This window comes from Ascaphus truei, chromosome 14 (assembly GCF_040206685.1).
Source record: "Ascaphus truei isolate aAscTru1 chromosome 14, aAscTru1.hap1, whole genome shotgun sequence".
NCBI lineage: Eukaryota > Metazoa > Chordata > Amphibia > Anura > Ascaphidae > Ascaphus > Ascaphus truei.
In genome coordinates, this window is record NC_134496.1 from 7418567 (window position 1) to 7432370 (window position 13804).

Here is a 13804-nt window from a genome sequence, read left to right on the forward strand (position 1 = left end):
TAATGCAGCTCAGCCCTTTCCTTATGATATTCTAGAAATTAAGGTGCATCTTTACCAAGAGGTGCATAGACTGAAAGGTATTTTATGGCACCAGGTGTCTTGTGGAATAGCACCACTTAGTAAATAAGGCCCAGGATGTTCACTTTGGCCCTTATGGTGGGAAGCTGTCTCTCTCCCCCCTCCACCCCCGTGCCAGAGGAGATATGCGACCCATTTATTTGAATAAACGATGTATTCTCTAACACTGGGATGGGACGTCACAGCATTACTGAATGGGAGGCTAGGAGCCTTGCATTTATTATCATGCAGCGCTCCATTAGAACAGTAAATTCCTACCTGGGACCAAATTGATCTAAGAGCAGCAAAGAACAGAATTGATAAAATGTGGCATATTGAAGTGCTCACAAAACGTAAGATGGAATTATCGTCACTAGCAGGTTTTGATGCTTTTATCTAAAACAAGATAATTCTTCCTAAACATGATACATGTTAAATAAAGACCACACCAAAGACCAGCGCATATTTTTGCCATAACGCAAAAGCAGGCCACAGCGGTGCTCGGGTACAACATGTACAAATCTATTTACCTTGCATCCAATAAATCAGGGGGGCTCAACTCTAGTCGTCCTCAAGGCCCCCCTCCCCCCCCAACAGGTCAGGCTTCAAGGTTATCTCAACTTCAGCACAAGTGGCTCAATCAAAGAATGGTTGAGCCACCTGTGCTGAAGCTAGGATATCGTTCAAGCCTGACCTGTTTGGGGGGTGGGGGAAAATCAGGGGTCTTGAGAACTGGAGTTGAGCCCCAATGCAATAACACAGCGTCAACTCATGTCAGCAATGCGGTTTTTCTCCAAATCAAATGCTAACATCGATAACAAAGACCTGTGTCCTATTAAGTTTGCCCTTAACACTTCCAGTGGTGTAACGTCGGAGGAGGAGGACTGACCTGTAAGATAGTCTCAAAGTTAAACGTCAGCCCGTTCCACAAGGTGAACTCCCCACTGGAGGCTCCCGTCACCAAGCGGCGGCCTTCAGGAGTCCACTGCAATAGATGGGAAAAGTTAGTGGCTGTGACAACACACCATCCCAGGGCACACAGACCCTGATCCCCCAATCACACAGCTCACACCTTTACACCCCCCACACATTAACAGGACCCCCCCACCTCCAACACCGTCTAATACTCACCCTGACCACAAACACCGGGCATTTCATTTTGTTGGTGGAGGTGCGCACAAACTTGGTGGTCACAGCGTTCAGAGGATTGTTAACCATCCCGATGGGAGGAACCAGCTACAAGAAATAGGAAGTGATATCACACTTAGCGCGGCAGTCCTCAATGAAAATTGTTTGACGCCATTTTTATTTTTTTTGGAAGGAGCAGCCTCTCCCTCAACTTTAAAAGGAGAACATTTTCTTACCGTTCTTTTTCTCTCCGAGTAGCTCAATAACCGTACACACGATGGGGATTTATGCCACTAATTAAAAAGGCGTCTCCTCTAAAACAAACACACAATCCCTGCAAGCTCTGGACCCAACACCCACATTTGTTTCAAAGGTAGTGCTATTGGGTGTGACCAAATGTACTGTATACAACAAAAAATAAACAGCCCCAAAGCTACATCCAAATGACAAAGTATATAGTCAAATACTTATCTGTTTGTCTTCTAATAAGTATGGGTCATTTAGTTAAACTCTTCGGCCAAAGCGGGAGTCTCCATGGGGAGTCCACAGACATCTTGACCAACTGCGCAAACCAAGGTGTTTTTAGCCAGACAGGGGCTAAGACAAGCGCTTCCCCCTTTTCCAGCATAGACTTCCTGGGACCAGTGGTTCCCAACTCCCGTCCAAGAACCCCCAATAGGTCAGGTTTCAAGGATATCCCTGTTTCAGCACAGGTGGTTCAGTCAAACTTAGTTACTGATTGAGCAACCTGTGCTCAAGCAGGGATATCGTTAAAACCTGACCTGTTGGGAGTGTTTTATGCCTGGAGAACACAGCTCTGGATCATAGGAAGAGGGGAGTGGACGGGATGGGGGGGAACGTAGACCAGTGAAATATCCCATTGACTTGATATGGCTTTTTTCTACGATGCCTTCCTGCTGAACTCTGGTCACTTTGCATTGACCTCATGGCAATCACTAGCAACCCCATCTGGATACTACGCAATAGAAAAGGTCTTCCCTTCAGAGACCATTTTTCTGGATGTCTTCTACAGTATGGCAACTTAAGAAATCTGCAGCGACATTCGAATTCCCTGTAATGCATCGCCTTAATATCTGGAACCTACTTCTCTTCCCAGTTCAATATCCTTGAGACCTCTCATTGCCTATTAACTCTTTGTACCTCTCTGCTCGTTTAACTAAGACACTGCCGTAGCATTGGCAAACTATTTTGAGCGCCATTCCTTGCAGAAGGATGAAATGTAAAATTGCCCGAAATACTGCTCTAATTGCTAAAATGTTTATTGGGAGGGTGGCTTCTCCCAAGTGAAAAACACCTGGGAAAAAAGCACTCCAGTCCTCACTGGAGGCATTGGAATAGCATGTTCTCTGCCTACTCTGAGATTTGTCTCGCCATCTTAAGCTCTCTCAGTGGGAAGTGTTAGATTAGCTCTTGGGAATGGGTTTTTTTCTTCTTCAAATTCTTGTTCCAACATCATAAAGTTGGGCTGAAGAGGCCCGAGATTATATTGCGCCCAAGACGCTGATTTTATGGTTGAGGCAAATAGGCCCACTTGCCTTGGTTTGTGGAAACGGAGCTGTATTGCTGTATCCTTTTTGCTGAATCTGAAGAGCTTTCCCTTTGAGCATGAACACTCTGCCCACTGGTATTTAACTCCAAATCCAAGAAAAGCAACTTCCAAGAGGGATGTTATAAGCTATTTTCCATATTCAGTATCTCATCATGCTGTTGTAGTGTTCATAGTATGGTCTTCACATGGATTTATGCCTCTGGATTTGAAGGTGTCCTAATTAAGAGATCATCTAAGTATGAGGATGTAGATACCTTGTTTTTGAAGATGGGCTACTACAACTGCTAAAACCATGGCAAACATTCTTGGAGCAGTAAGAAGCCAGAAAGGAAGTGCGGAAAACTGGTAGTGATTTACGATTGCACAAAATAGATGTTTTGATGTGATGGTCTAATAGGAATATGTACATATACATCCTTCAGGTCGACAGATGTCAAAACATTTCTCAGCTGAATGGTGTTGACTACTGATCTGGGCGATTTCCTCTTAAATTTCCGGATCCTTATGAATTGGACAGTTTAGGTCCAGCACAGAATGGCATCACCTGGAGGCCTTTGGCACCATAAAGAGATTCGGATAAATTCTCCTCCTTTCCTGGTCCATGGGAACTTGTTGAATTTCCTTCTGCTGGCACATTTGCTGAATGGCTTACTACAAAGCTTGCCTCTTGCCTTTGATATCCAGAACGTGTCCCTCCAAAGTATTCTGTTGAATTCTAAAAGCCATTTTCACTATTTGTAATACCCATGAATTCTGTCATTTTGCACCACACTTCCCTGGAGAGAAATTGTTCTTCCTCCTACATGCGATACCATCTGGGACGAGGTCGGCCTTATTTCAGAAGTAGGAGAAAAAACGTGCTGGTTCTGGGCTTGTTTTCCCTCCTCCTGAATTGAGCACCCCTGTTCTAAATAATGGAGCAGCATCAATCGCTCCGATCTCCTCAGGAATCAAAAGTGGCAACCGCTACGAAACGCGTAGAATCTGTTTAGCCTGTTGGAGGACATTGCTTGGGGAGAATTGGTGTGAGGAGGTGCTGGCAAATAAGCTGTAGAGATCGGAGCGGCAGACAGCTTCTTCCGCCCTGGCCGCCGCGTCACAGGAAGTGACGTCACCGGATGTTACGCATGCGGAAGGATCTCAGCGTGACTGTATCAGCAGCGTCTCCCCCACGAGTCACCAACGGTCCTCTCCAACGCCTGTATACTTTGTACAAATGTGAGTGCATTACCTGTGTGTTCCTTGTGCCACATAATTGTGTGCTCTCTTTCTTTTACTACATCCCTGGGAGGTACACTCAGCATGTATGGACACATCTAGCCCACCTGACATACAGCTCTAGCAATACCAGCATCAGAGGGCTTCCATTATCAAAGGGCTCTTGTCAGAGAGAGAAGGATCTCTGACACGTCTGTAACTATTCCAACTATTGTGAGTGAGACCTATTTAGAGACTATTGTTTGCACGTACATTCATTCATTTATTGGTCTGCACTATTATTTCTTCCACTTTTTTCCCTGCATATTATCTCAAGATCTGAGCGCTCCCCCCACCTGGAAGACATCACAAGAATTCTGGACCTGGGCAGTCCTTTAAGGGTGTAGAGCTGCTGTTTATATTATTCACTTTTTTGGTGAAGGATATTGTATTCACTATATTTATTTATATATTCTTTGAAGTTCACATTTCTATATCACTTTAATAATTTAGATCACTTTAATTAGTTCACTATTAGAAGCGCCCGGTATCATTTTTCTTTGTTGCATCAAACATAACTGACTGCCTCCTTAATGCCTCCAAAATTGATGACCTCCTTCAAGAATATTCTGTCTGCTGACCCGATTCCAGCTGTTCCTCTATTCTGATCTTCCATATCTTAAGGTACGGGACATAAAGGTCATAATCTGTTTATATTATGCACCAATAGAATACTGCTTTTTAAGTGCACCCTCCATCCTCCTATACATGGGGCCGCTGATCTACAGGCAATTCTGGCCAATGCTAGATCCACCGTAGGTCGATTGTTCCCCTGCTTGGTGTTGAGTTGAAAAAGGATACATCTTTGAGAAACTCCTTTAGCTAGGATACCTCGCCAGGATGCTGCCCTTAATAGACTAGAAACGATATTGCTTTCTTCTGATTCAAAGACGACAATCCCCTGTATGTTCAATATCCATGGCCGTCTCATTGTATATATCTCGAGTACCAGAAATGTTGCATATTCTCAAATCAGTTCAACACGTCCTATAAAGTTTCAGTCTCTAGTGGTGATAAATGAATCCCAGACTGTCTCATAGAGGTCATTGATGCTGCTCCATTATTTAGAACAAGGGTGCTCAACTCCAGTCCTCACACCCCCCCCCCCCCATTCCCCTATCAACAGGTTGGAGCCTCGGATTGACACATCTGTGCTGAAGCAGATATCCTGAAAACCTGGACTGTTGGGGAGGCTTGAGGACTGGAGTTTAGCACCCCTGATTTAGAAGACAGATCTCATAGGACATGTGACAAGAAAATAAAGTGCAAAAAACCCCACTATACCATACGAAATCACGGGATTTAATCCACATAACAATAGTCACACTACTCACAGTGTTAGAAACAGCATATTGTTGGGCAGCCTTCTTTTCACATAAGCCCTAGACAGACTGAGCACTCGGTCACCATGGTACCTTATATGTCTTTTCCAAGGAACTGGGCCTGTCCCAACCCCTGCGATAAGCTGAAAACGTCAGAATCCAGCCCCAGTTGCTGTCTCTGATGTTTTGACACCTTACTTTCACAGAACATGTTCCCTCGCACGGTGGGCACTTTCAGACAGCGAGCCCGGCACTTCCGGTTTCACCATGCCGGCACGTTCCCACGACGGGAATATATCTGGTGACCATTCGGGAGGTTGGCGACCTGCCGATTCACCGTACCATGTTCTACAGACGCCAATCTGCACTACCCCTAGCGGCTCTGGGGGAATCAATAAGGCAGATGTGTGGACATACTAGCACCAGGAGAGAGGGAGAAACATCTACCCCAAACAGGTAGGACAACTAAGTAGGTTCCTAGAGGAGGCGGCTTTATAATTGGTGGCAAAGCAGTCCAAGCCCTCGATAGGAAGGGCACGAACCCCTATCGTGTGCACGGTCATGGGGGGCGACTGAGAAATACATATTTTTGTTGTGGCCTTTTAACTGCTTTATTCGTGCCTCTGCAGGTATTGTCTCCTATTAATGTTATAATGCTTCACAGATACGGTTGTATGATTAACCCTCTGTGTGCAAGAAAGTCCTGCGTGAATGCGATTTAAAAAAGGTGCTTTAGTGTAATTCCGGGCTAGCCAATTCCAATCCTCAAGAACTACCAACAGGTCAGGTTTTCAGGATATCCCTGCTTCAGGACAGGTTGCTCAATCAGTCCCAGCTTCAGCACAGTTGGCTCAGTCTTTGACTGAGCCACTGATTGAGCCACCTGTGCTGAATCAGGGATATCCTGAAAACCTGACCTGTTGGTAGTTCTTGAGGACTGGAGTTGGCCACCCCTGGTTAAATTGCTACAGCACCACTGATTGAGCCACCTGTGCTGAAGCAGGGATATCCTGAAAACCTGACCTGTTGGTAGTTCTTGAGGACTGCAGTTGGCCACCCCTGGTTAAATTGCTACAGCACCTTTGTCAAGCCCATTGCGTTCCCTGGCTATACACAAGCATTCCTTGAAAAGGTGAATTTCCAAAATCGAGCAGCGGAATTTGAGGAAAGCGACAAGGGGTGAGTTTGGGGAAAAAGGGCCTGGTGATTGATGGGATAAGCGCATTGGCGAGGCAGGAATTAAAAGAGAAATGGTCAAGAAAAAGAGCAGCAGAGACCAGAGAAACAAAGAGATGACAGCGAGAGCTGTGGCATGGAAGGCGATTGCAGCAGAGGTGTAAAGAGAAGCTGAGTGCTAAGAATACAGTGTTTGAAGTGGGTGAACAATGCTAGAATCCCAGTGTTGGTGCTGTGTGACCTTAGGCACTCCGAGTACATTAGATTGTAAGATCTTCGGGGCAGGGACTCGTTGTGCCTGCAAAATTATATGTACAGCATTGTGTACATTATCAGAGCTATATTAGTGGGGAAAACACATTATTTTGTTATTATAAAATGAAACAGAAGTGCCTTGATGATTTGAGAGCATAACCATCACAAGCAAAGGTTAAAGTGGCGGAAGTGCACGAGTGCCACAGAGAGGAGGGAGGGACTGAGATTAGAACAGGCAAAATAATATTTATACTCTCCTGCAACTCCTCCCACAATGTGCCAGGAACCAACGCGTTCAACATATGCAATCCGAGTCATAGCACTAAAAAGGAAGAGACCGGCCTCTAACAAAAGCATTAGGAAATCGTGCTGCAAAACGTGGCCTCTATCGCAAGTATTATGAGCTCCTTGTATATTAGGCACAAAGGGGATTCATAAGACGTGACTACACACAGAAAAGGAGGCGCAAAGCTGATGCTCACATCGTTGTAGTAGCCGGCGTCAGGCTGGATGGCTCTCATGTCTCGCTGATCCCTCTGCCACACACGGTTCTGAGAAAGGAATCGGGAAACTGGAGATTTAGCCAGGCTGTTCTAAAAACATCACACACATGCACCTCATGTACATAACACACACATACCACGTACATAGCACCTCATATACATAACACACACCATGTACATAGCATCTCATGTACATGCACACACCATGTACATATCATCTCATGCAAACACGCAACACATGTACATATCATCTCATGCAAACACACACCATGTACATATCATCACACACACACACACCATGTACATAGCATCACACACACACACACCATGTACATAGCATATCACACACACACACACACACACACACACACACACACACACACACACCATGTACATAGCATCTCACACACACACACACACACACACACACACCATGTACATAGCATCTCACACACACACACCATGTACATAGCATCACACACACACCATGTACATAGCATCACACACACACACACACCATGTACATAGCATCTCATGCAAACACACATGTACATAGCATCTCATGCAAACACACACACATCATGTACATAGCATCTCATACACCTCATGTACATTGCACCTCATGCACACACACACACGAAAACACACACACACACGTACATAGCATCTCATACACACACCTCATGTACATAGATATATATATAGATATATATAGATATATATATATATATGTAAATACAACTGTATGCTCATCTGCATGTCTTAGGCAGGTCTGCAACCCCGCCTTTCACCATTATCACCCAGCACACCCACTGCAGCAAGGGATTCTGGGAAATGACATGCAAATGAGCACACAGTGCCACTTTTTGCTTCAAAACCCATTTTTAACATGGTTCCCTATAGGCTTAAGCTTGCTGCATGGTCACAGCTTTGAGCACAGCCAGGGTTAAGGTGATATATATATATATATATATATATATATATATATATATATATATATATATATAAAAGAGAGAGAGAGAGAGAGAGAGAGAGAGAGACAGAGAGAGACAGAGAGAGACAGAGAGAGACAGAGAGAGACAGAGACAGAGAGAAATCTATAGCTATCTCACCACCTTGACAAAGGTCCCATTCGTGGACCGAAACGTTGGTTGTGTGTTTATTTTTTCAATACACTTGTTTGTTCAATTTTGGAGTGCTGCCTGCTGATTTCTTTTCAAACGGTATCGTATTGCTTATTCTTCATTATAGGATTTGCACCCACACCAGTGACTATTATTACGGAGTGCTTTTTGTTCTTTTTCTAACACACACACACACACACACACACACACACACACCTCCTGTACACAGCACCTCATGTACACAGCACCTCATGCAAACATCCCACACATTCATGTACATAGCATCCCACACATACATACATATCTTTCTACATTTCAAAAAGAATGGTCTAATGTTAGATATAGAGCTTTAATCATAGATAAAAATAGATATATCTTAATAAAAATGTAAGGTCTGGAATGTGTCTCTCTCCATCCATAGATACAGATATACACAATGCAAACTGCACGGCCGGGCATGCGAAAAGCAGCCACTCACAAAACAACTGTCACATCCGATGAATGTGATGGAAGAGGACTATGTTAAAGTAAGACGCTCTGGAGACCACAACCAAAATAATTGGGGACCACTGAAGTTCCAAAGCCCAAAGTTTGAGGACCCCTGCCCTAGACCCTACTTCCCCACAAGTTTGATCACAGGTTAAAGTGTGTTTGAGCTGGGAGAGAAGTCTCACCTCCAGGTACTTAATCACAGAAGGGTTGCAGTCAATGGTCTTGCGGTTCACTGCCTTGCGCATGCGTTTGCCGTCGAAGGTGAGCTGCTGCATGGCCTGCTGCTGGGCATAATCCGGCCGCTTGTAGAAGAGCTGCCGGGGCGCCTGGTGCTGGAACCGCGGCATGTGGAAGAAGCGAGGGGGGGAGCCGATCTCGGTCGCCATGGTGACTTCCAACAAAAGGGAGGGAGATGAAGAACCCTGAACATAAAGAAATTGGACAAGTAGCAAGGTAAAGCCTGGGCAGACAGCAGGTGTTTAAAGATACAGTACAAACTGTTGCCACTCATGCCCACACTCACAGACATTTAGCATATGCAGTCCCTTTAAAGGGGAAGTCCCTCGTAGGATGAAAGTGAACCAAGCACAGTGGCATATTTAGTAGGTGAAATGCACACACACTCCTTTAAAAGTGTGTGTGTGTGTGTGTGTGTGTGTGTGTGTGTGTGTGTGTGTGTGTGTGTGTGTGTGTGTGTGTGTATGTGTGTGTGTGTATAATTCGTAGTAGGTGGGAAGCAGGGGGTCTCCCAAGCTGAACCGTGCTAATTTCGGCTCAGGGGACCCCCTGCTCTCCGAGATAGCTACCTCCGTAGGTGGTGTCGGTAGCAGTTAGAGATTTAAAGTGGGCCAATTAGAAGCCGCAAGAAATGACGTCACGGCTTCCTATTGGCCCGTGGGTGACTTTGGAGGGTTAGGGTAGGGGAGCTCATGGGCGTTGGAGGGTGGGGTGAGGGAGGGGATAGGAGGTTAATGGGGAAGGGGAGGGGGGGTCATGGAATGTGATGGAGATGAGTTTGAGTTGGTTTCTGAAGATAGTTATGGGGGGGCAGATTGCATGTGGTGGGGGAGCTTGTTCCAGTGGAGGTGGGCGAGTAAGGCCTCGGCCAGGCTTACCGCTGGCGTGCTGAGAAGCGCTGAGGCTCAGGGAAAGCGGGTGCTTTCCCTGGCCTTGCGGTTGCTTGCCCGGCGCGCCGTCAGAGGACGGGCCAATTGCGTCACGGAGCTGGTTCGCCCTCATTGGGCGAACCGCTCACGTGACCGGCCTGTCGCGCCGGCAAGCGGGGGAATTTTAAATTCCCCTAAGACCTACGCTTCCGCACGCGCTTGCGGAAGCGTAGGCGAGCCCCTACTAAAGCCGCTCTAATTGCGGCTGTAGGGGCTCAGTGCTGAGCGGGAGCGCGCCTCAGCGCGCTTCCGCCAGCAAGCAAGTAACATGGCCGAGGCCTTAGGCAGTGGTCTCAGTGCGTTCTGTAGCACGCGTGCCCTTGGGGGGGTGGGGGGGCGGCAAGTGCACGGCGCTTTGGCTGAACCGCCGGCGGGGGCGTGACCACGTGACCATGTGTGAAAACTTGCAGTACAGCGCGGCTGCTAAATGCGTGCTGACGCCATGTACTGGGCCCGGATAGATTGGGAGGCGGTGCTTGTGCGCACAGCGCACGCCACTGGGACCGCAGCCCAAGGCAAATGATTGGAGTCGAGAGGAGGCACAGGGGGATGTGGGGGGGGGGGGGCAGCGAGGCTTGTGGCAGTCAGGGAGCAAAGAGGACCGGAAGGGGTGTAGCGAGAGGAATGCTGAAAGGTAAGGGGGGGGGGGGGCAAGACCAAGGAGAGATTTGTTTACTGGGACAAACTGAACAATTACACACACTTTCCAGCCTTGTTAAATATCTTTATTTGACATGGGATCGGGTCTGTGCGGTCTTTGAAGCATCTATGAATCATTTGCATGTTAAAATATCAAAAGCCATAAGATATCCCACAACTAACCCAATGTGTTCAGGACCATTATACTATCAACGTTACACAACACCTCACTCGCTCGCTCGCTCGCTCACTCACTCCAAGCAATGCTTAAAAATACTGGCGCTTTTCAGGAATTAAAAAAAGTCCAATCCATCCGTGGAGCCCAGTGCTGGGAAGATAGGGGGGTGCAGAACAGCTGTCAATCATCGTACTCTGCTCCCCGCAGAAACGCACCACAATGCCACGCAGAGCACTATACAAGGTATTGTGGGTCACCATTTTGGGGCGCAGATTGGGTATAGACAGCTCTAACGCTAATGACATTTATTTACTGAGAACTTCAAATTGTGAGAAGACTGTAAAAGTTTAATTGTGGGAGATAAAAAAAAAAAAAAAAGCTGATGGGAGACAACACTGCAAAAATTGCATAATAGGCATTATTTAAAACGAGCAGAACCTGTTTTTTTTTTTAAATAGGTGGGAAGCCGGGGGTCTCTGGAGGTGAACCGTGTTAATTTCAGCTCAGGGGATCCCCTGCTCTCCAAGCACTTACCTCCGTAGATAATGCCGGGAGCAACTCCAGAGGTTTAAAGATCCTGGTCACGTGGGCCAATTGGAAGCCTGCAAGGGTTGCCGTCACATCTTACTATTGGCCCATGTGACGCCGGAGCTTTGAAGCCGCCATTACGAGAGCTAACCCAGCCGGAGCTGCTACGGACGTCTCCCTACGGAGGTATCGCGGGAAGCAGATACACTGAAGCAGGGGATCTCTGGAACTGAACCCCATTCATTTCAACCCGGAGACCCCCTGCTTCCCTAGATACGTACCTCTGTAGGGGGCGTCGGTATCTCTGCAAAGTTTAAAGCTCCCGCGTCACTTGGGCCAATAAGAAGCCACATCGGATGATGTCACGACTTGCTATTGGCCCACAGGGCACGAGAGCTTTGAAACTCCGTCAGTACATAAATTCGGCTAGTGAGTCGGAGCGGCTACCGGCGCCCCCTACGGAGGTAAGTATCTCGGGGGGCAGTGGCCCCGGAGCTGAAATGAACACGGTTCAGCTCTGGAGACCCCCTGCTTCAATCCTGTAGAAAATAATAAACAAAAATGGGAAAGAAAATGGTCCCTTGGATTGCTCCTTTAAAGATTGAAATAATCATTCGCAATTTGTTACCAAGAAAATATTAAGTTTAATACATTAAATATATATATATATTTTTTTTAAAGGTGCCAAATGAGCTCTATTTAACCTAACATGCCACTGTCCGTAGTTCACCTTCATCCTACACAGGATTTCCCCTTTAACCCTTTAAGGGCGCCATGATAGTCACTAAATAATGGGACTGGGTACTCCAGGCGCTCCATGATGTAGTGGCTACAGCGCGTCATGGGCCCTCTGCTCGCCGATGCTCCTCTGGAGCGCTGAACGTGATCTAAGTACCAAAGGGACCGAAGAGGTCTCCTCGCGGACAAGGACCGCCGTGATCCCGATGCACCGCAGGGTCTCAGGCTGGTGCTGGGTTAAAAAGGTCAAACCATGGTGACTTATGTCTTGTTTGAAAGAAAACCGAACAAACAAAAGACTCCCTTTAGAATGCACTCGTAGGCTGCGCTTATAGTGCCTTGCGACGGCGACGCGACGCTACAAAACAAATCAATTGACTCCGTCGCAAGCGCTTATAGTAACCGCGACGGAAAATTTGGAAAACGGCTAAATTGGGAGAAAAAAAAAATTCTGAGTCAGTCTCCATGTGACTGTCTCTAAACCAAATCAAATCGTGTGGTCCGCCCCCTTTAGTGACGTCACTGGCGACCAACACTAATAAATAAATTATAACTTTCGCTGGTGGCGACGGTGACGTTATCGGTCGCGTCGCCAGCTCTAAAAGCGCGGCCTAAGTATCTATGTTTAGTGAGTGAAAATTGTAATCCTTTTAATTAGTAATAATCTAAAAAGTTTTATAAGACTATGGCCAATCTGTGATCTATACATAGAGATTAGCAAGATGTTAACTGCTGTTAATTAATTACCCTATGTGGTCCCCTTGATATAGTGTTATGGTGGCGTATATACATTTTACCACGTAACACATTTAAGTAAAATTATATGAATTTACTAAAACTCCAGAACTAGGAGTTAGAACTGGAGCACTAGAGACTGCCTTTGAGAAAGCGCATTGCGAAACGTACGTCCGGCGGTGCGTGTATACGGACGTCACGGCGCTCGGAGCTCACAGCAAACAGATGGAGATGAGGTGGTTCTCACAAGTAGGCCGATACAAAAGCAGCCAAAAGGTTTTTGCTAAACTGTTATAAACATTGTGAGCATAGCAAACAAGAGTCTGTAACTTGATACGGACTTAGATCCGTGCCTCTGGGCTAAAAACACGCTATTGTGTGCCTACAACTACTCTATTCTGAGAGTTTAGCAAGACAGTCAAAACTAATTGCACCCTACTGAAACTACATCACATGGAGTGATCCCCTCTATGTGCTGGCTACAGAATAGCTAGCCTTTGTAAGAATGTACAATCTGGTACTAACTACCAATCATTTTTATTGATCTATTTATTATAGCCCAATATCAACAGGGATACTGGCTTTGCATAAGGAATCCCCCACATTGTACAGCTGTCTATTTAAGCATATCACAGCTTCTGGGGAGGAAATAGGCAATAAGCCCGTTAACAAAATTGCAGATATATATTAGCCTATGTCTAAGGCCTCGGTCCCGCTGCGCTCGTTGGCGCGGGCGGCCACACGCGAGTTCCCCACCAGCAGGGGAATCCTCCCGAGCCGGTCCCGGTCCCCCCTGGCGGCACAGCGCACTACACGCTGTGGCGCGTCAGCCGCTATGGGACACAAGAAAATGGTGATCCCTAGCGTTGACGCGTCACGTGGTGTGGCTGTGAGCCAATGGGGAGGGGAGGTTTCGGGAGGAGGAGAGGCTTCGGG

At 46.6% G+C, this 13804-nt stretch overlaps 1 protein-coding gene across 3 annotated transcripts in view; it reads right to left on the reverse strand.

Moving 5' to 3' along the window:
• WDR33 (WD repeat domain 33) overlaps window positions 1-13804 on the reverse strand; it is a 66886-nt gene that overhangs the window by 41483 nt on the left and 11599 nt on the right. For all 3 annotated transcript variants that reach the window (XM_075569638.1, XM_075569637.1, XM_075569636.1), the window contains exons 2-5: window positions 9067-9306; window positions 7248-7316; window positions 1189-1293; window positions 947-1042 (exon numbers count right to left, since the gene is read on the reverse strand). In XM_075569638.1, coding sequence (XP_075425753.1) covers window positions 947-1042; window positions 1189-1293; window positions 7248-7316; window positions 9067-9270 — 474 coding nt within the window. In that variant the 5' untranslated portion in view covers window positions 9271-9306. The remainder of the gene's footprint in view (window positions 1-946; window positions 1043-1188; window positions 1294-7247; window positions 7317-9066; window positions 9307-13804) is intronic.